This window comes from Xenopus laevis, chromosome 9_10L (genome assembly GCF_017654675.1).
Source record: "Xenopus laevis strain J_2021 chromosome 9_10L, Xenopus_laevis_v10.1, whole genome shotgun sequence".
Lineage (NCBI taxonomy): Eukaryota > Metazoa > Chordata > Amphibia > Anura > Pipidae > Xenopus > Xenopus laevis.
Window position 1 is genome coordinate 110475166 of NC_054387.1, and position 20168 is coordinate 110495333.

The 20168-nt window shown below is 39.4% G+C and overlaps 1 protein-coding gene across 2 annotated transcripts in view; it reads right to left on the reverse strand.

The window, feature by feature from the left end:
* lmtk2.L (lemur tyrosine kinase 2 L homeolog) overlaps positions 1-17469 on the reverse strand; it is a 44505-nt gene extending 27036 nt beyond the window's left edge. Inside the window, exons 1-2 of one of the 2 annotated variants that reach the window (XM_018236416.2) lie at positions 17045-17469; positions 2385-2509 (exon numbers count right to left, since the gene is read on the reverse strand). In XM_018236416.2, coding sequence (XP_018091905.1) covers positions 2385-2509; positions 17045-17135 — 216 coding nt within the window. In that variant the 5' untranslated portion in view covers positions 17136-17469. Of the gene's footprint in view, positions 1-2384; positions 2510-17038 lie in introns of both variants that reach the window. The other variant, XM_018236415.2, reaches the window with a different exon arrangement.
* Between the last annotated feature and the right edge of the window lie 2699 nt (positions 17470-20168).

Here is a 20168-nt window from a genome sequence, read left to right on the forward strand (position 1 = left end):
GTGGATATATTTCTGACTTTACCCCTCAGAGCAGTCAGCATTAGGCATGTTTTCCTTCAAGTAACATAACCTACTGCAAGAAACACAGGGGCCGACTTATGTTGAAACAGGATCTAGACAGTTACGAACAGCAACCAATCAGCATGTTTTCGGTTTAGATGAAAGCAAATATCCAATTGGCTGCTGGGGGGTAAAATTGGCACAAAATCTTTTAAAGAGCTGTACCAAAGAACATACAGCAAAAGCTGGTGGTGCCAAAGACTCAGTAAAAGTAAAGAGTATAGAAAGTTGCTTTGGGCTGATTTATTGAGAATTGTCTAAAAATCAAAAAAAAAAATCTACTAGTCCCCACCCATTTGCTCCACTTCCTGCTGCCTCCTTTCCCGGGTCATGAAGGGGAGCCAGCGGCACTCAGCACACTGAACTTTAGGATAAGAACCCATCGGAAGTTGGGCTGAAGCCTGCCCTTGCTTGTGTGACTGCAGGACTGTGATTGGCTATTCACCTCCTATTGTGTTTCTCTGCAGAACCAGTGGCTGCAGCAAAATAATCCTCCAAATAGAATCCCAGTTTATCAGTTTAAATCTGGCCCCATGATTTTTGTCCCTGCAGCTAGAGTTGGAAACAGTAAAGGGGATGTAAAAGCAAAAATAAAATCCAATACAAATCTATACACAGCCGCCGACTGCTCTACAGGGAAACAAACAAAGCTGCTTGAGTTCTGCATGGCCTTTACATGTCCTTTTAAGATATATGGTGCTAGGCTAATAATATATTTATTCATTGCTGCCAACAAGATTGGAGAGATATTCCTTATGCTATATGTCTTTAGCAAGTTGATCATGTGACTGTAAACACAAAGGTTTTCATCTAACTATATTTAGCATCACATTAAAATATACATGTAAATACTCTTCCTTCCAAGACACTTGAGCAATTTACTTAGTGAAAGTGTTGCTTGCTACAGGTAATGCCAGAAAGTCTTGCTTAACCAGCAAAGCAAGGGTTGGATTCCGAAGTCTATGAATTAGACAAGGGGAAATGGCACTTTTGTCAGGTGCAATATGACCGCATATTTTCTTGTGACATCTTTATCTAGTCATGCTCTCAATGGTTATTGCATTTATCCATTATGGTGCAATGCTATTTTACAAGCAATTCTAACGTAATAAGATCCCCAACAGCACGATTGCTTCATTCACTCATACAATCATAATTTGATGTGGGTATACAGATACCTGTAATGTGTCAGTGTGCAACAAAAAAATGTTGTTTTCTTAAAAATGTATAGATTGATGAGCGTAATTTGGAAGAAAAATACATTAATTCATGAATATTAGCTTACATCCAGAAGGCCTATTTGACCATCTTTAGGAGCTTAGCTGCATATTAGAGAACACAACCCAAGTCCATTTCCTGAGATAACACCTAAATGGTTTCAGTGTGTAATAGATGGAAATAGACCCTCATCAGTTTATAAACCAGCTTGATGATTGAATACGTAACTTACATCTATTGCACGTGATAAATGTACATAAATATAAAAAGGACACAGGGAAGGGGCGTGCCTGCTTTTGTTGGCATGAGAAGACTTCCTACCTTGAGTTACCACGGGTGATTAATATTAGTAAATAGAAACCTGATAGCAGTGACTTGTTATACAGGTGTCTATTTAAATGGTGTCATGGCTGAGCAAATACCAGGAAACCATAAGCACAAGCTCCTCAATGCCCCTATTGCCTTCTAACTAGGGATGCACTGAATCCACTATTGTAGGATTTGGCAAAATCCAGAATCCTTTATGAAAGATTCAGATGAATACCAAACTGAAACCTAATTTGCGTATGTAAATTAGGGAAACTAGGGGGAAAAGAGTAAAAAAAAAGGATTTAAAAATGTTTGATTTCCTTGTTTGTGCGACGAAAAGTCACGTGATTTTTTGGATTCAGATTTGGTTTGGCCAGGCACTTGGATAAGGCTGAATCCTGCTGAAAAAGGACGAATCCTGTATTCGGTGCATCCCTACGTCTAACTTAGAGGGGCAATTTCTATATTTCATTTAAAATAAGGACAGTAGGATGTCAGGGCAATGGGAGCATACCACGATAGCATTAAATTATTTCCAGAGATTTTTAACCTTTAATGCACAGAGGAAGCAGTGGTTACAGGTTTACAAACTATGAGTGTATGACCATCAGCTAACAGGGCTGTTTAGCTACAAAGACTACTTCTGACAAGCCAATATTTTAGGCCTGATGAACCCTAACATGCGTGAATCACAAAGTAGCTTAGTAGTATGTGATGTTTATTTCTTCCTCCATGCCTTTGCACCATCAGGACAGGTGTCGCCTAAAATGACAAGTTAATCTGGAAAAAGCTCCTACCTTGAAGTCTATTTCTGTCTCTTTGCAGCAGGATATACAGCCGATCAGGAGAAGAACCAACACAATGAAACTGCACACAGACAGAAGCACAGAAAACAACGGAACTCCATCAGTGGGAACGTCTCCTATAAATACAGAAAGACTGTTAAATACTGCATCTAAAACATATCAAGCAGGTCAAGTGGAAAAAGAAAGACACATATTTTACATTACAGCGCATCATTTGTGCTCGTATACATTTAGAATATGCTGCAGGCATTTCGAAACATTTCTAGGAACACGAGGATAGATCTAAGAGAACTTAGATATATATATATATATATAATCAAAAAGAAAAGACAACAATAGTAATAATCAAAAAGAAAACCGCACCAAACAGGTCTTTATATGAAAAAAACAAAAGGTTTTATTTAATCAACGTTTCGGCTCAACAGCTGGAGCCGTCTTCAGGAACTTCTTTTAGTTCCTGAAGACGGCTCCAGCTGTTGAGCCGAAACGTTGATTAAATAAAACCTTTTGTTTTTTTCATATAAAGACCTGTTTGGTGCGGTTTTCTTTTTGATTATTACTATTGTTGTCTTTAACCAGCACACAGGCATTGTTTTATGTTTGTCCGTGTGCACCATGTCTAAATATATATATATATATATATATATATATATATATATATATATATATATATATATATATATATATATATATATATATATATATATATATATATATATATATATATATATATATATATATATATATATATATATATATATATATATATATATATATATATATATATATGTAAGGTGCACACTGGGATCCTTTTTTCCTAAGACCTTTATCAAAACCAATTGGTCTTGATAAAGGTCTTAGGAACAGACCGAAACGTAGACCTCCTTTTAACATGTATTGAATAAAATTTATCTTTAAAAAAAGCTACAAAGGATCCCAGTGTGCACCTTACCTTTTTGGATTTTGTATGCAGCTGCAATTGGTAGCACCTGGGTCAATTGCTCCAGTGGTGTTTCGTGACCATATAAAAAACTTCTAATATCCTCATATTTTGCAACTGGGGGTACTTTATTTATTATAATACACAAATTTAAGTGAGTCATGTGACAGAAATGACATCAGAACTCACCGTTTATAACTGATGACATCAGAACTCACCGTTTATAAGGATATAATTTACAGGATATTCATGGCTTTTGTGTATTATATATATATATATATATATATATATATATATATATATATATATATATATATATATATATATATATATATATATATATATATATATATATATTTTCCCAGGGGAGTCCTCAGCTCATACCACAGAATAATACAGTAGCTTGGATACAATCTGGCTTTCCATATATCCTCGCTATTTAATCATTAAATGAAATGGATTCACCTGAGAACTAAAAATCAAATACAGGCACGGGACCAGTTATCCAGAATGCTTGGGACCTGGTGTTTTCTGGAAAGCAGATCTTTCCATAATTTGGATCTTCATACCTTAAGTCTACTAGAAAATCATGTAAACATTAAATAAACCCAATAGGCTCGTTTTGCTTCCATTAAGGATTCATTTTATTTTAGTTTAGATCAAGTACAAAGTACTTTTTTTTTTTTATTTCAGGTACGCGACCATTTATCCAGAATGCTCAGGACTTTAAGTATTCCAAATAATTGATCTTTCTTTAATTAGGATCTTCATATCTTAGTTCTACTAGAAAATCCTTTAAACATTAAATAAACCCAATAGGCTACTTTTGCTTCCAATAAGGATTAATTATATCTTAGTTGGGATCAAGTACAAGCTACTGTTTTATTATTACAGAGAAAAGGGAAATCATTTTTTAAAAAATTTGGATAAAATAGGGTTTCCGGATAGCGAATCCCATACCTGTACAGAGAAAAGGGAAATCATTTTTGAAAACGTGGATAATTTGGATAAAATGGAGTCTATGGGAGACGGCCTTCCCGTAATTCATAGCTTTCTGGATTACAGGTTTTCCGGATAACCAATCCCATACCTGTAGTTTTGTGTGTTGTTGAAAATGGTTTATGGAATATAGACTTGCCAGCATGTCAGCCATTTAGGTACGTTGTTGGTGATTTGTAATATAACATCTTGAAGGCCACGAAGGAAAGAAAATATTGCTGGACTATGCTCAAAGCAAGATTAACTAGAGAGCTACATGGCTGCAAGTATTATTGATCCTTTAAAAATTCCAGAAATGCTAGCAAGCCTACTATGATCAAAGGGGAATTGCATAAACGGACATGTCACAAGACTTCTTACAGTCCAAAGGTCTAGCAGAATTCTTCAAATCCTCCCACACACACAGTTCTACCTACAGTAAATAACATTGAATCACCTTCAGCTGTAGTTGAACTACTGTTAAAGGAACATTAACGTCAAAAAATAAAAAAGTGTATTAAAGTAATGAAAATATAATGCAGTGTTACCCTGCACTGGTAAAACTGCTGTGTTTGCTTAAGAAACACTTATTGTTTATATAAATAAGCTGCTGTGTAGCAACGGGGGCAGCCATTCAAAGGAGAAAAAGCTCAAGTTACACAGCAGAAAGCAAATAAGCTCTGTCTGTCTAATGGTGTTATCTGTTATCCATTAGTTAACCTGTGCCATATAGCCGTTTTTCAATTCCCGCCATTGCTCCACAGCAGCTTGTTTATATGAACTATAGTAGTGTTTCTGAAGCAAACACACCAGTTTTACCAGTGCAGGGCAACAGTACATGATATTTTCATTACTTTAAAACACTTACATTGTTTGGTGTTACTGTTCCTTTAAGTACAAATCTGATGACAAGAGGCAAATTTAGTTACACACAATAGTAACCATGTTGCCCAATTCATACCCTGATCCATCTGTTTGGCTGTTGCTCAGATGACTGCATTTGGGTGGGCTGTCAATAATTGAGTTAAATGTATGCTCATCTGATGATTCCATGCAAATTCCAGGGAAGTCTGGATCAGCACCCCAATCGATCAATCAATCGAGGTCTGCTTAGGGATACTAGCAGATTTACTTTAAATGCAGGAGGGCCCAGCGATGGACATCTATATACCAATATCAATACTAATTATTAACAATAGCTTAGGATATTATGCTTGTCCAATAAATCATCCAAGACCCTCTTAAAGCCATTAAAGGGGTGGTTCACCTTTAAGTTAACTTGTATTAGGTTATAGAATGGCCAATCCTAAGCAACTTTTCAATTGGCCTTTTCGGTCTTATAGTGTATGATTTATTTGCCACCGTCTTTTGACTCTTTCAAGGTTTCAAATGGGGGTCACTGACCCCACCTATAAAACAAATACTCTAAGGCTTCAAATGTATTGTTTTTGCAACTTTTGATTACTCTTCTTCATATTCAGGCCTCTCCTATTCATATTCAAATCAATTCATGGTTGCTATGGTAATTAGGACCCTAGCAACCAGACTGCTGTAATAAACTGAAAAGCTGCTGAATAAAAAAAAATCAAAAACCACAAATAATAAAAAATGAAAACCAATGGCAAATTGTCTCAGAATATCACTCTATATCATATTAAAAGTTAACGTAAAGGTGAACAACACCTTTAATAGAAACGGCCATCACAAATTCACCCAGAGCCTTGCTCAGAGTTGTTCGACTCTACATAAAGAGATTATCTTTGTAAATTCATATTAAAGGATAGTTTCAAACATCAAGACCAGCTCCTCAAACATCCCATCACACACCTAAGCATGATATACAATTCATTTAAAGATGCCTTGAGATAAAAAAAAAAACAAATTGCATAAAATGCAATGGTCAATCTGGGTAAATGTACACCCCCTTCGCACCAGGAAATGAAAATGATGCATATGCATTTATATTGAGCAAATATTTTAAGGCAGATTCAAAAAAAAAAAAAAAAAAAATATATCAAGTATGAGGGAGATGGTCTTTCTGTAATTTGGAACCTTCTGGAAAACAGGTGTCCAGGTAAAGCATCCCATATCGGTGGAGGAGCACATCTGGTCCGCAGCTATATTATACACTTTGATGTTGAAGCAAGCAGTTGGTTAAACTGAAAAAGACTTAGCGAATGGATGAAAAAAAAAAAACATCAATACGCAGTGATTTTTTCAAATATACTGAAGAAAAGGAATAATGCCTAAAAATATAGCACTACTGTTGCCAAATTAGAGTCTGGCCCACTAGTAAGGATATTCTTGGAATGGTTAAAGGGATTATGTCATGATTTTTATGGTGTAGTTTTTACTACTCTTCAAATAATTCACTCTACCCTATAAAATTTTATTCCTGAAGTGTATATTTTTTTTGGTACTATGCTTTAAGACAGAGCCAGAACTTCATTATATAACTAATTTCAGACAGGCTCCTACTCAATGTAGCTGAAGGAGTCACAGTGGGACTTGGATTTTTACTATGGAGTGCTATTCTCATATCTACCAGGGATCAGTTATCTTGTGTCAGGGAGCCATTATCTTGTTACCTTCTCATTGTTCTATTGATAGGCTGCTAGGGGAAGGGGAGAGCAGAGCAGCAGTAAACAGAGTCTGAAGTTTATCAGAGCAGTTTATGAGAGCACCAGTCACATAACGGAGGACACTTGGGATACTGCCAACGTGTCTAGCCCTATGTCAGATTTCAAAATATAACAAAAATCAGTTTGTTATTTTGAAAAATGGATTTAGGTGCAGGAGTCTGCATCACTATTAACTGATGTGTTTTTGGGGGAAAAAAAAACAAATGTTTTCTCATGACAGAATCCCTTTAATGCAACAATTGTCATATTTTCTCTAATCTTGTGAAGATCTAAGAGGAGACCCTCAAATTTCTGCACTCAAAAGGGGACTTGAGCCAAAAAAGCTACTGGACTATTGTATGATAAAAACATTTATAGGCTATAAGCCAAGAGTGCTAAAACAGCATAATCATGAAAGCAGCAACCAAATATTTCCTTAAAAAGGGATGGGAAAGGGTATAAAGAAAATTGATTTTTGGAAGTGAGTAGGGCATTGGGTATTTCCATGTTTGCTCAACGACGCTATGCAATAAACTGTGGTGTCAGGTCTCAGACACTCACTCAGTAAAGTTTAGGCATTTCATATTAGCATAGCAGCTATTATAGCCACTTTCACTAGAACAAATGCAATTATACAGATAAAATCTATTGTGCAGAATGACCTACACCCTCAGAAAACCCAGTCACCTCCCAAATCAATCAAGGTAAATAAGAGGGACTACAAAGCGAATTAACAGCCATTTTTTTCCTCATTTACAGTTCAAAGAAATGGCAGTTGCAGGGCCTATTCAGCTTGGCAATGCTTCTAGTCTCACTGCACACAGACATTTTAAATACAGATAGGTAACTGCGGCTGTGCAATAAGCCTTATTTGTTAATGAAGTTTAAGCTGTGCAGGTAAGCAGGTGATATGCAAATACAAAACATGGCTCATTAAAGGGCATGTAAAGGCAAAAATATAAAATCCCATTTTTACTTTCTTTAATGAAAAAGAAATCTATCTCCAATATACTTTAATTAAAAGATGTCTACAGTTTTTATCATAAACCTGACTGTATGCAGTGCAATTCCCCCTTCTTTTACTGCTCTGGATAGGAATTGTCAGATGGTCCCCAACTGCTGTGCAGGTAAACGATCATACTTTCAAATGGCAGGGGGAGCCCCTTCCCAGAACTCGAGCAGCATTGTTGGATTCCCTGTAGAGATTTGTATCCAGAGACGCAGTGCAGTCTCTATATTATGATTATTAATCAGTCTTGCTGTATTGGCTTCTATGGCAGATATTATTTGACTTGTGCTGTTTTGATAATTTATGATGATCCCTAAGCTTAACCTCCCAACTGAAGCCCATACCACACTGAGCATGTGCGAGTCTTGATATTGCAGAAATGTCTAACAAAGTTACAAGATGACAGCCCCCTGCGCCAACTTTGAAAGCATAAATCATTTGTCTTATTAGGCTGCTGGTGCAGTAAGTTCATGTTTATATTTAGTATACATAATACAGCATTTCTAACATTATTCTATTTTAGACTTTAGTTGCCCTTTAAGGTTTATTAAGAGTGTTCCACTGCCCTATGACCAAATCACTATCTGGGCACGTGAAAAATCAAATGATCTTAGGGGGAAAAAAATATTTTACGGTGTAAAGTACAAAGTCCAATGATGCAGCATCTTCACAGCGGGTAAGCAGACAGAATGTGCCAGAAATATGAAACTATCCTCTATGAATTAATGTGTGGGAAAGTCAGAGGGAGTTATTCTTCCACTGTACAGAGCACTGGTAAGGCCCATCTAGAATAAGCCGTACCGTTTTGGCCTCCAGTGCTCAAATAGGACATTACTGAATTAGAGAGGGTCCAGAGAAGGGCAACTAAGCTGGTTAAAAAAAAAAAAAGGAAAAATCTCTGCTATGAGAAAAGACTGGGGATGACCAAATTGGGGATGTTCACGCTGGAGAAGAGGCGCTTAAGGGGTGAAATTATAACTATGTATAAATATTAGGGATGCACCGAATCCAGGATTCGGTTCGGGATTCGGCCTTTTTCAGCAGGATTCAGCCGACCGAATCCGAATTTGCATATGCAAATTAGGGGAGGGAAATTGCGTGACTTTTTGTCAGAAAACAAGGAAGTAAAAAGGTTTTCTCCTTCCCGCCCCTAATTTGCACATGCAAATTAGGGTTTGGATTCAGTTCGGTATTCTGTCGAATCTTTTACAAAGGATTCGGGGGTTCTGCCGAATCCAAAAAAGTGGATTCGGTGCATCCCTAATAAATATATAAGGGGATCATAGAATAATCTCTCTAATACTTAATTTACCAGTAGGTCTTTCCAGCTGACAAAGTCACCCATTCTGATTACAAGAAAGTAGGTTCCGATTAAATATTCGGAAGGGTTTTTTTACAGTGAGAGCTGTGAAGATGTGGAATTCTTTCCCTGAATCAGTTGTACAGGCTGATACATTGGTCGGATGGCTTTTTAGCAAGTGAAGGAATACAGGGTTATGGATCAACTAGCAGTTAGGCAGGTTATATAAAGACTTAAAAAGGTTGAACTTGAAGGACGTTTCTTCAATCTGATTTACTATGTTACTAACATAGTTGTGAAATGCACAATACACACAAACCAGCTTGCACTTTGAAGGGGTAGTTCACCTTTAAATTAACTTTTAGTGTGATATAGACCGATTATTGGTGCACTAAGTATACTGTGACGCCAAAAGATTTAGTTACTTGTCCAAAAGGTGCTGCGCCAGGGAACTGAACTAGTGCCTCTAGCACAGTGATCCCCAACCAGTAGCTCGTGAGCAACATGTTGCTCTCCAACCCCTTGGATGTTGCTCTCAGTGGCCTCTAAGCAGGTGCTTATTTTTTAATTTATGGCTTGGAGGCAAGTTTTGGTTGCATAAAAACAGGTGCACTACCAAACAGAGCCTCAATGTAGGTTGACAATCCACATAGAGGCTACCAAATAGCCAATCACAGCACGTATTTCGCACCCCAAGAACATTTTTCATGCTTGTGTTGCTCTCCAACTCCTTTTTCTTCTGAATGTTGCTCACGGGTTCAAAAGGTTGGGGATCCCTGCTCTAGCATGAGAGCCCACATCAAAATCCAATCAATTAGTGGCTAAACAGATTAAAAACAAATTAAAAAAAAAACACAACAAAAATAAAATGACCTATTGCAAAGGAGGTGGCGGAAGCCTAGAAGTTATTTGGTTGTTAGTAACCAGGTAGTGGTTTGCATGAGAGGCGGGAAGGCAGAGTATGCCTGAACAGAAAGAATACATGTTTGTTGCTGGTATCAGGAACCGCCATACGAAAGCAAGAAAGCAGCAAGCAAATAATTAATAAATAACAACGGAAGCCCAACCAATGAATAGGACATTCAGCAACTTTAAAGGAGACCTATAGAATAAATTAAAAAATTCTAATTTTGTAGGCAATTATGCATACTATATGGTGTTGGTTTCGTATTGTGCTAAAAATTATTAGTATCTTTTAAAATAGCCCCTTTATTTGAGCTATCTTTAGTTGTTCACTGGTCCCAGTTTCAAATGAGGGGTGGGCATGTAGTAACAGTCCCTGAAAGAAGCACAGTAAGAGGGGAATAGCCAATCACAGCCCCTGCAGTGACACAAGCAAAGACAGGCTTCAGTTCCCTAGAAGGTCAGCCTAGCTGCTGATTGGATCCTACAGTACAGCCGGCTCCACTGCATAGCCTGGGAAAGGAGGCAGCAGAAAGTGGAACAGAGGGGCGGGACTAGTAGGGTTTTTAGCAGAAATTTACAATAAAGTAACCAGAAAACTTTTTAAAGCGCATTCTTGTTTTTTTTTACACAATGTGTCTCCTTTAAAGAAATAGGAACCTGTAAATCAGTATGGATGCAGATTTGTTATCCCTCATCCCCCTGCTGATCTGGAGGTGGGGGGTAAACGTACAGGGTCTCTTGGTGTGGGTGGCATGCAGGGATCTATATTGCTAGTGCATTGGTGGAAGTTGCACAGGGCCGGGGGATCAATAGTTACACCTCTCTATGCAAAAATACTGAAAATACGATTGGCTGGTGCAAAAACAAACATATCAATGTTATTTGGCCATCAGCTTTGGATAGCCATATACAGTGTCACCCCAGTTCTATGTTATAAAATTCTCTTCCTCCTCAGCTCCCCCTCTCAGGCATCAGCCGTCATCCCACCCTCCTCGGTACTCAGTACAAACGCTCACCGTCCTAAGCCCTCCCTCCTCAGCCCTCAGTACAAACGCTCCCTCCTCAGCCATCAGCCTGGCTTAGGGGCGGAGGACCGAGGCGGGAGGGCTGAGGACCGAGGCGGGAGGGCTGAGGACCGAGGCGGGAGGGCTGAGGACCGAGGCGGGAGGGCTGAGGACCGAGGCGGGAGGGCTGAGGACCGGGCGGGAGGGCTGAGGACCGAGGCGGGAGGGCTGAGGACCGAGGCGGGAGGGCTGAGGACCGAGGCGGGAGGGCTGAGGACCGAGGCGGGAGGGCTGAGGACCGAGGCGGGAGGGCTGAGGACCGAGGCGGGAGGGCTGAGGACCGAGGCGGGAGGGCTGAGGACCGAGGCGGGAGGACTGAGGACCGAGGCGGGAGGGCTGAGGACCGAGGCGGGAGGGCTGAGGACCGAGGGCGGAGGAATGAGCCACAAGGGGGAGATCACAACAGCATATGTGGGCAGCACAGAGGTGTAACCCCGTCATGTGACCATGGGATGCATGCCCATGTACATAAGCACACACACACACACAATACATATATATTTATAGCTTTTACTTTGCCTGAAAGAAAGACACATATGTAGGTGCCAAAAGATGCAATTCGTTCACAACAAGGCAAACACATGTTTCAGATATCAAGCAAATCAAGTGTCACTTCCTCTGTTCAGTATCTGGGCAGTAATTATAGATGCAAATATAAAGAACACTGGTGTCTATTCATACTTTCCCCTGTAAAATCCACTTTTCCATGTGAAACGGATTGTTGTGAATGTGAGAGAGACTGCAATCATGTGACAAGTCTATATAAAATCAAAACAATATGAAACAATTGAATTTCTTCTGTCGAACTTTAAACACAGCTAGAACCCGCCGCTCCTCCGCTAAACAATGACACAGTGGAATGGGAAGAATTTCGAGGCTTGGTGCAGCCATAGCATGGAATGAGAAAGAATAATAAGAAAAACAACTTTAAAAGCAATAGAGAAAACATTTTTCAAATGAAAACATTTTTAGTTAAAACAAAAATATAGCCAGCATTCCACTTTTCAGTTTCAAAGCCGCAATGCCAATCTAATCACCAGCTTTCCTTATTTATACCACCTCTATTTATAGTGATGACCATATTTACTAGCAGGTAAACTGTTGGGTGGTGGGCGGGATCAGTTTACGTTCACCTCACTTATCAAAACAGAGCAACATTCTTTAAAAAAAAAAAAATCCATAAGTAGGCTTGTTTCCTTGTGTGTATTGATCTTAAAGGGGTAGTTCACCATTAAGTTAACTTTTAGTATGTTATAGAATTGGTCCTCATTATTTTTTTTTTTTTTTTTTAAATTATTTGCCTTCTTCAAACGCTTCCCAGCTTTCAAATGACCCAACCTAAATACAGCAAATTTATAGTAATGACTACTTTTTATTTCTCATTTTTCCTATTCAGACCCTTTCCTTTTTATATTCCAGTCTCTCGTTCATATCAATGCATGGTTGCCAGGAAAGCACAGAATTACAGAAAGGCAATCTTCTGTAGACATATGGAACAGAGATCCAAATTACATAATGATCCCTCATGCGGAAAACCCAGGACCCATGCATTCTGGATAATAGGTCCCATACTGTACAGGTATGGGACCTTTAAGTAGGGATGCACCAAATCAAAGATACAGTTCGGGATTCTGCCTTTTTCAGCAGGATTCGGATTCGGCCAGGTGCTTCTGCCCAGCCGAACTGAATCCTAATTTGCATATGCAAATTAGGGGAGGAAAATTGCGTGATTTTTGTCACAAAACAAGGAAGTAAAAAATCACTAGTTTTAAGTGTACTAAAAAAAACTTAAACTCAATAGGATATTTTTTTTACCTACAATAAGGATTAATTATATCTTAGTTGAGATCAGGTAGAAGGCCCTGTTTATTAGAAAGAAAAAGGAGATTATTTGATTAAAAGGAGTCTATGGGATATATATCGTTGCAGTAATCCAGAGCTTTTCTGAATAACAGCTTTCCAGAGAACAGCTCCTATACCTGTACTATAATTAAAAATGAATCACAGACAGATATTTATCCAGGTGCTATTAATATTAAATAAGCACTACAAACTCTAATGTGGTTAACCAACAGATTTTTATTTACAAAAAAACTGCAGCATGGTACAACTTGACTGGACTCGCAGCAGGAATAATTTGTGTGAACATCCCTGCCGACAATACACAAATGCCACTGTCTCGCTTACAGGTAAAAGTATGGTCTAAATGGATGGTAATTGTAAAATATGTAAGGCTCAATACAGTACAGGCATGGGATCAGTTATCAGGAAAGCCGTTATCCAGAAAGCAAATTATGGAAAGGCCGTCTACGATAGACTCCATTTTATCCAAATAATCTATTTCCTTTTGATCTTGATTTCCTTTTTCTCTGTAATAGCCTATTGGGTTTATTTAATGTGTACACATGGTTATCTAGTAGACTTAAGGTGGGAAGATCCAAATTACGGAAAGAACCGTTATCCGGAAACTCCCAGGTCCCAAACATTCTGGATAACAGGTACCCTAGAAATAGTACTAGCATGTTATAATTAATACTGCTCATGACAGGTTAAGCAAGCATTATTATAGATTTTGACTGGGAAGTTGCATATTTAAACAAGCCGCACCCTGAATTAAGGCAATTAAAAAAAAAAAAAAAAGGCACGGTGACTTAATTGTCTATTATTTCCATAGTGAATATTATGCAAGCAATAAGTTTATTTAGAAAAAACATGGTTCATAGAGGTTCAGGATGACGTGGTTTGCTTGATATAAGACTAAACTCATGACAACCACTCTGGTCTGTATCAGCGGGGACTGATTTCAGTAATTAGATTATTACCACCAATTAGTCAAAATGCTCCAACATATGCCACAGTGCAGTATGACAAATGTGTGCATTTAATGAACATGAATACATACAATATATAACAGATAAGAGGTAAAAGGACCCTATTATTATTAGAAGTGTGACAGGCAGCATAGACGGTTGGTCCAGCAGGAAAACTGTCAGGTGTGATATTATCCTTATGGACCCCCAGAAAAAAAAACCAAACAAGGGCAGATTTTTACATTGGTTAAAGGGGCTGTTCACTTTCCAACACTTTTTTTCAGTTCAGTTGGTTTCCCAATTCGTTAATTGTCCCCTAGGCTCAGCGGCCTAGTTCAGCGGTTGGGGACCCCTGTTCTAAATGGTTCTAAATTGAAACATTTAGTTGATACATTTCTTATCTTTGTCCCTGCTGAGCAGAATCCATAAGTTTCATTAAAAACAGCTATTAGAATTGATACAAAAGTTGCTAATACTCCAGAAATGCTGCTGAGAAATGTATTAACTAAATGTTGCAAATTGTAACATTGCAGAATCTGCACCTGAATTACTGAGCTGCCAGACTCAAACACCGAAGACAGGACACTTTAAAATTAAATTTTAGAAAAAAGGTAAAAAATGGAAAATAATTGAAAAAAAAAGTCTATTTCTGGTGAACAATCTGAAAACAAGTGTTTGGAAGGTGAACAACCCCTTCAATGGGACTCGCAAACGACAATCTTACAAGACATGGCTATGCCCTCAATCAGAATGGAATCAGAACTGCATATTTTCATTTACTCTGTAGACTGAAGAACCCATGGAACATGGGAAGAGGGGGATTTGTTGCCCGTTTCAGTGTAGATTTAATCACGGATTTTAAATTTCCCAAAAAAAAAAGACTTTCTATAGTTAACATTACGATTGCCGCAAGTAAAACCAATTATTTGTGGCAATCCGGCTTAATTGCAGGACATTTCCTCCATTTACATTTCCCCGCAACTATATCATATCTCCGCAAATAATTTGACATTACTTGCAATGATCTTAATGTTACACAGGTATAGGATCAGTTATACGGAAATCCGTTATCCAGAAAGAAACCGGACTCCAATTTAAGCATATACATGTCATTTTTAAAAGTGATGTCACTTTTCAACATAAAAATGTAGCAGTACCTTATCCTTAATCCAACCTAAACTGCATGAATCCATATTGGTAGCAAAACAATTCTTTCGGGTTTATTTGATGCTTCAATGATATTTAGTACGGAGATCCAAGTTACAGAAAGACCACTTATCCGGAATACCCCAGGTCCTGAGCATTCTGGATAATTGATCCTATACATGTACAATGGAAAGTAAATCTCCCCATGTGCCATCACCCTTAATATATTTAAGTAGAAAGATAGGAATCATTAAAAAAAAAATAAAAAAAAGTTTTCTTAAGCAAATCTAGAACTGTGTTAGTGCTAGAGACCAATCAAATGAGAACAAAGGGTAACTATGTTATGGCATTAATTCTTAAATAAAGGCGTTTCAAGCTATAGACGTGAATTATGGGGGAGTCGAGGCTGGTCATAATGCGTTATCCATTTAAAACAGTTTCCATTTTCCAGCGAAGATTAGCAGCCAAAGGAAAACAAAGGCCTTGCTGAGGATGCCAATAGGCTTGCTCTCCTCTCACTGAATTCAATCAATAATGTTTTACACTGGATCAAGATAATGCTCCTTTAAGGAAATAGCCAAGTGTTGCTCCTTCTTACTTACCTTTCAAAAGCATTCCTTCACAAACTTAAGACTCGCAGCTGCATGAGTCCAAGTCTGCACTAGGAACACCTGAGGAAGGAAAGTAAGGCATGGCACGGCTACTTTCCTGCAGTGGGACCATGCTTCTTTTCCCCTTAAATTAAGCACCAGACTGGGGGAAAAACTAACAAAATAAAGTCCCAGGGGAAGCAGGAGGATGGTCATGAAGCCCCCTGTACAGTTGTAAACATCCCTTATAGTACCAAGGTGAAATACTACCTGTAAATTACTACCAATGTAAAATACTACCTGTAAATACTACCTGTAAATACTACCTGTAAATACTACCAATGTAAAATACTACCTGTAAATACTGCCAAGGTTAAATACTACCTGTAAATACTGCCAAGGTAAAGTACAACCAAGGTAAAGTACAACCAAGGTAAAGTACAACCAAGGTAAAGTACAACCAAGGTAAAGTACTACCCGTAAATGCTACCAATATAAAGTATTACCCGTAAGTACTACCCGTAAATGCTACCAATATAAAGTACTACCCGGGTAAAGCGCTACCTGTAAATACTAGCAGGGTAAAATACTACCTGTAAAGTGCCACCAATGTAAAGTGCCACCAATGTAAAGCACCCCAACTAACGCACACAGAGTGATGATAGCTGTACCTCACTTGATGTTTTTGGAGCCAAGACCTGCCTGTTGCGTCACATGGGGGAACTCTACACTCAGTGGCATTAGGAAAGGTTCTAGGCCGACAGGGACAGCCAACGCTCCGTGTGTAAGTAATCCTACTCAAGCCTGACTCCCAAGACTTCCAGGTCTCAGCCCAGAAAGGGTTAAGAGACCCTGCTTTAAATGGAAACCCCTGACAGGTCTGATATACGAGACCCCCTCAATCTATAAATATATACAGAGGCAACTAAAAAGCTAAAACTAGTTAAACGATGAGGTGAAACCCCTTGATGGCTATTAGTAGCCTAACCATTTATTCACAGGTTTGAGAGTATCCATTAGGAATCTTATGTAAATGTACTAATATCTGGGGGGGGGGGGTCTCCCCTGCAGACAGAGCCAGAGTTAGAGACTGTGCAGCTGAGGGACCCTCTAATACTGGGGCCAATGGAACAGTCTCTGCCCCTCCCCCACACACAATAAGACCCTGCACCCCCAGGCATTTATTATGAGGAGTGTAAATAAGGGGTGTATTGAGGATTATCAATGAGGAGAATGGAGAAGCTGCTGCCAGAGGGAAGGTGGGGAGATCATATCTGTTACCTGCACCTGTTTCAGGAAGTGGAGCTGCTTGGAGCCGACCCAGCGTCAGGATGAGCAAAAGTCCAAAGCCCTTAAGGGTTAATGTGAGCCCCTTCATGTTCCTGCAGCTGGAGGCAGCTCAATAGACGTCCAGAGTCGCGCAGTGCGGCGGTAACCCGGTCCTCCCCCGGCTGCCAAGGGGGACGCAGTAGTGTAAAAGGGGAGGGGGGGTCTGGGATACGCACACCGTCCGTAGCTTCTCACTTCCACCCGCCGCTGTCACCCACCGTCCCCCACAGATTTCTTTTCCCGGGCTCTTCTGTCGACATAATCCCCGCAGAGCTCATAACTCGCAGGCCTGTGCCGCACAGACGCCGCCGCAGTTTCCTAGGAAGCTTTACCACACAGCCGCCGCCATATTCTATGACATCTTACAGGCTAAGGGCGGGAGGAATAAGGAGGCGAAAAAAGAAAAAAAAACACAAATCCCTGCTTCCGATTGGCAGGCACATTAGCCAATGAAAATAGAAACAAATCCCTGCTTCCGATTGGCAGGCACATTAGCCAATGAAAATAGAAGATAGTTTCTTTTTTTTTTCTGACCAATGGTGATCGAAAAGCGTGAGTGGGAGGGGCCGATGAGTCAAGGTGAGATCTATGATGTCATTGGCAGGGCAATTCAGATTCCTTAGGGAGGGACTAGCAAACTGTGCGGCGATTCGGTCGTTTTAGTACTACAAATCCCAGCCTGCCTTGTGCGACTGCAAGGAGGAAGGTTCCGCAATATGGAAATGAATGTCTATTTCCTGGGATTAGAATACTTTACTGTGAAATAAATAATGTGTCACGCACTCACCGTGTAAGGAGAATAAAAACGTGAAGCGGATTTTAAAATATTTATGCATTTAACTTCGGTTTTGACCCGAATAGTTCGGTTTTCCTAAGGCCTGTTCGGGTCTCAACATTCTGTTCTGTTTTCAGCCTTGTGAAACCCAAACAATAATCTGGCCAATATATGAAAACCAATTAAATACCAACATACTCACCTTGACATGGCTTAGTTACTATCAAGTGCAGTTCATTTCTTGTTATAACAGAAACGGAAATAAGCAAATGTCGGAGCTTTCTGGATAACTGATTTCTGTATAACAGATCCCATATCTGATTGGTCTTACTCATGGCGCAGAATAGATAGAGGTAGGGGTTCCAGCATTGTGGGTTTCAACTGGACATCTCAGTTTGTCAAAGGGCTGTCCATTCAAAACTTTCAGTCACATTTGCGAAAACTGAACAGAAATCCAGCCAGTTGCATATAAGTGATGCAATAACCCTGACTCTGCATCATAACTCCACCACATCATCTCTGATGTCATCATGCCCACCCAAACATCACTGCTCCACCCCTAATGCTCTCTGCCCTGCCCCCTTTGTTTGGGTTTAGCCACCGACAAAGGTGACAACCCTAATTTAACTGCTAGTGAAACCTTATATATTTCTCTAGCAGCCACGGCTGGTTTTAGTATAGGGCAGAGATGCTAAAATAAAATATTAGGCTGGGGCCTTTAGGCAATATTAAAAAAAAAAAAAACATGCCATTGGTTTGCTGCACAAAGTGGCAACTATTAATAGTCTGTACCAACGATACTGAGAGTTACATATTATAAATATTTACAAACAGCCTCACAGTGGCCCACCTTATGCTTTTTGTACCTACCGGTATGGAATGGTGGTCTAAGTACCAGTAGATGTGAAACGCATACGCCTACTGTGGGGTCTATACATATGAATTTTTTATGTGTAACTCTGAATTAAGGCTTTGTTGTTTTTCTACGAAATATTGAGTTACAGGATAATTTTTGATAAATTGATTTTGCCCTTTGGTTCCGAGGACTGTTTCCTTTGGCGTTGGATTGTCTTATACTGTATATGTTTCCAATTATTGAGTATGTTTTTGGTCCAAAGATACTGAGCACATGAAGCTAATGGGAAGTCCAACTAGTGACCCTTCTGCTTTGTGGAACTAAAATGCCAAGGGAACTACACACAACTTTAGAGGGATGGAAAACTTAAATTATGAGGGTAGACTGTCAAGGTTGGGGTTGTTTTCTCTGGAAAAAAGGTGCTTGCGAGGGGACATGATTACACTTTACAAGTACATTAGAGGACATTATAGACAAATGGCAGGGGACCTTTTTACCCATAAAGTGGATCACCGTACCAGAGGCCACCCCTTTAGACTAGAAGAAAAGAACTTTCATTTGAAGCAACGTAGGGGGTTCTTCACAGTCAGGACAGTGAGGTTGTGGAATGCACTGCCGGGTGATGTTGTGATGGCTGATTCAGTTAATGACTATAAGAATGGCTTGGATGATTTTTTGGACAGACATAATATCAAAGGCTATTGTGATACTAAACTCTATACAGGTATAGGAAGGGCAGTATTTTTTTCCGGAAAAGGTGGCAACCCTAGGTCCTGGCTGTAATTATGAGTATAATTAGAATAAAAGGGACATGGTGGCCCTGATCTTTGGGTCTGCTGTATGGTAGTTACCTCTCTCCACTTTACACTTGCTCCTTTGTTGTAGGCAGCTGTCAGCAAGTGGTCAGGGATGGGTGCCTGAGGGTGCACACCAGATCCCCCATACATTTTTTCAAGACACACCATTGGCAACAGTCCTTTTGATGTATCCTTAGATCAGTGATTGTGAGATTTTTCTGATTTCAGTCACACCTTTGATCAGGGCCCATCCTTATCTTATAACAAGGTTGCAGGTATATGAAAAAACAATAAGGGTGTCAGCCATACAAGCACATTTCTTATATAGGACAAGAGTCTGCCCCTATTCTGACTCTGAATGACCTTAAAGCTGGGCTTTCAGATGTATCTAGGGGAGGAAACAATCATTAGGGCCGTGGCACACGGGGAGATTTGTCGCCCAGTAAAAAATAGTACATTAGCAATCTGGATTAATCACAGGAAAATAGGAAGGAAGGCAATCTCTCGCAATTTAAGATCACCGCAAGCACTAACTTTTACTTGCGGCAATCATAATGTTATTCAATGGAAAGTCTTTGTCAGGAGATTTGTCATCCATGGTAGCGAAGATCTAACCTTGGACAACATGTCTCACCCATTGCCCTTAGGTCTGAG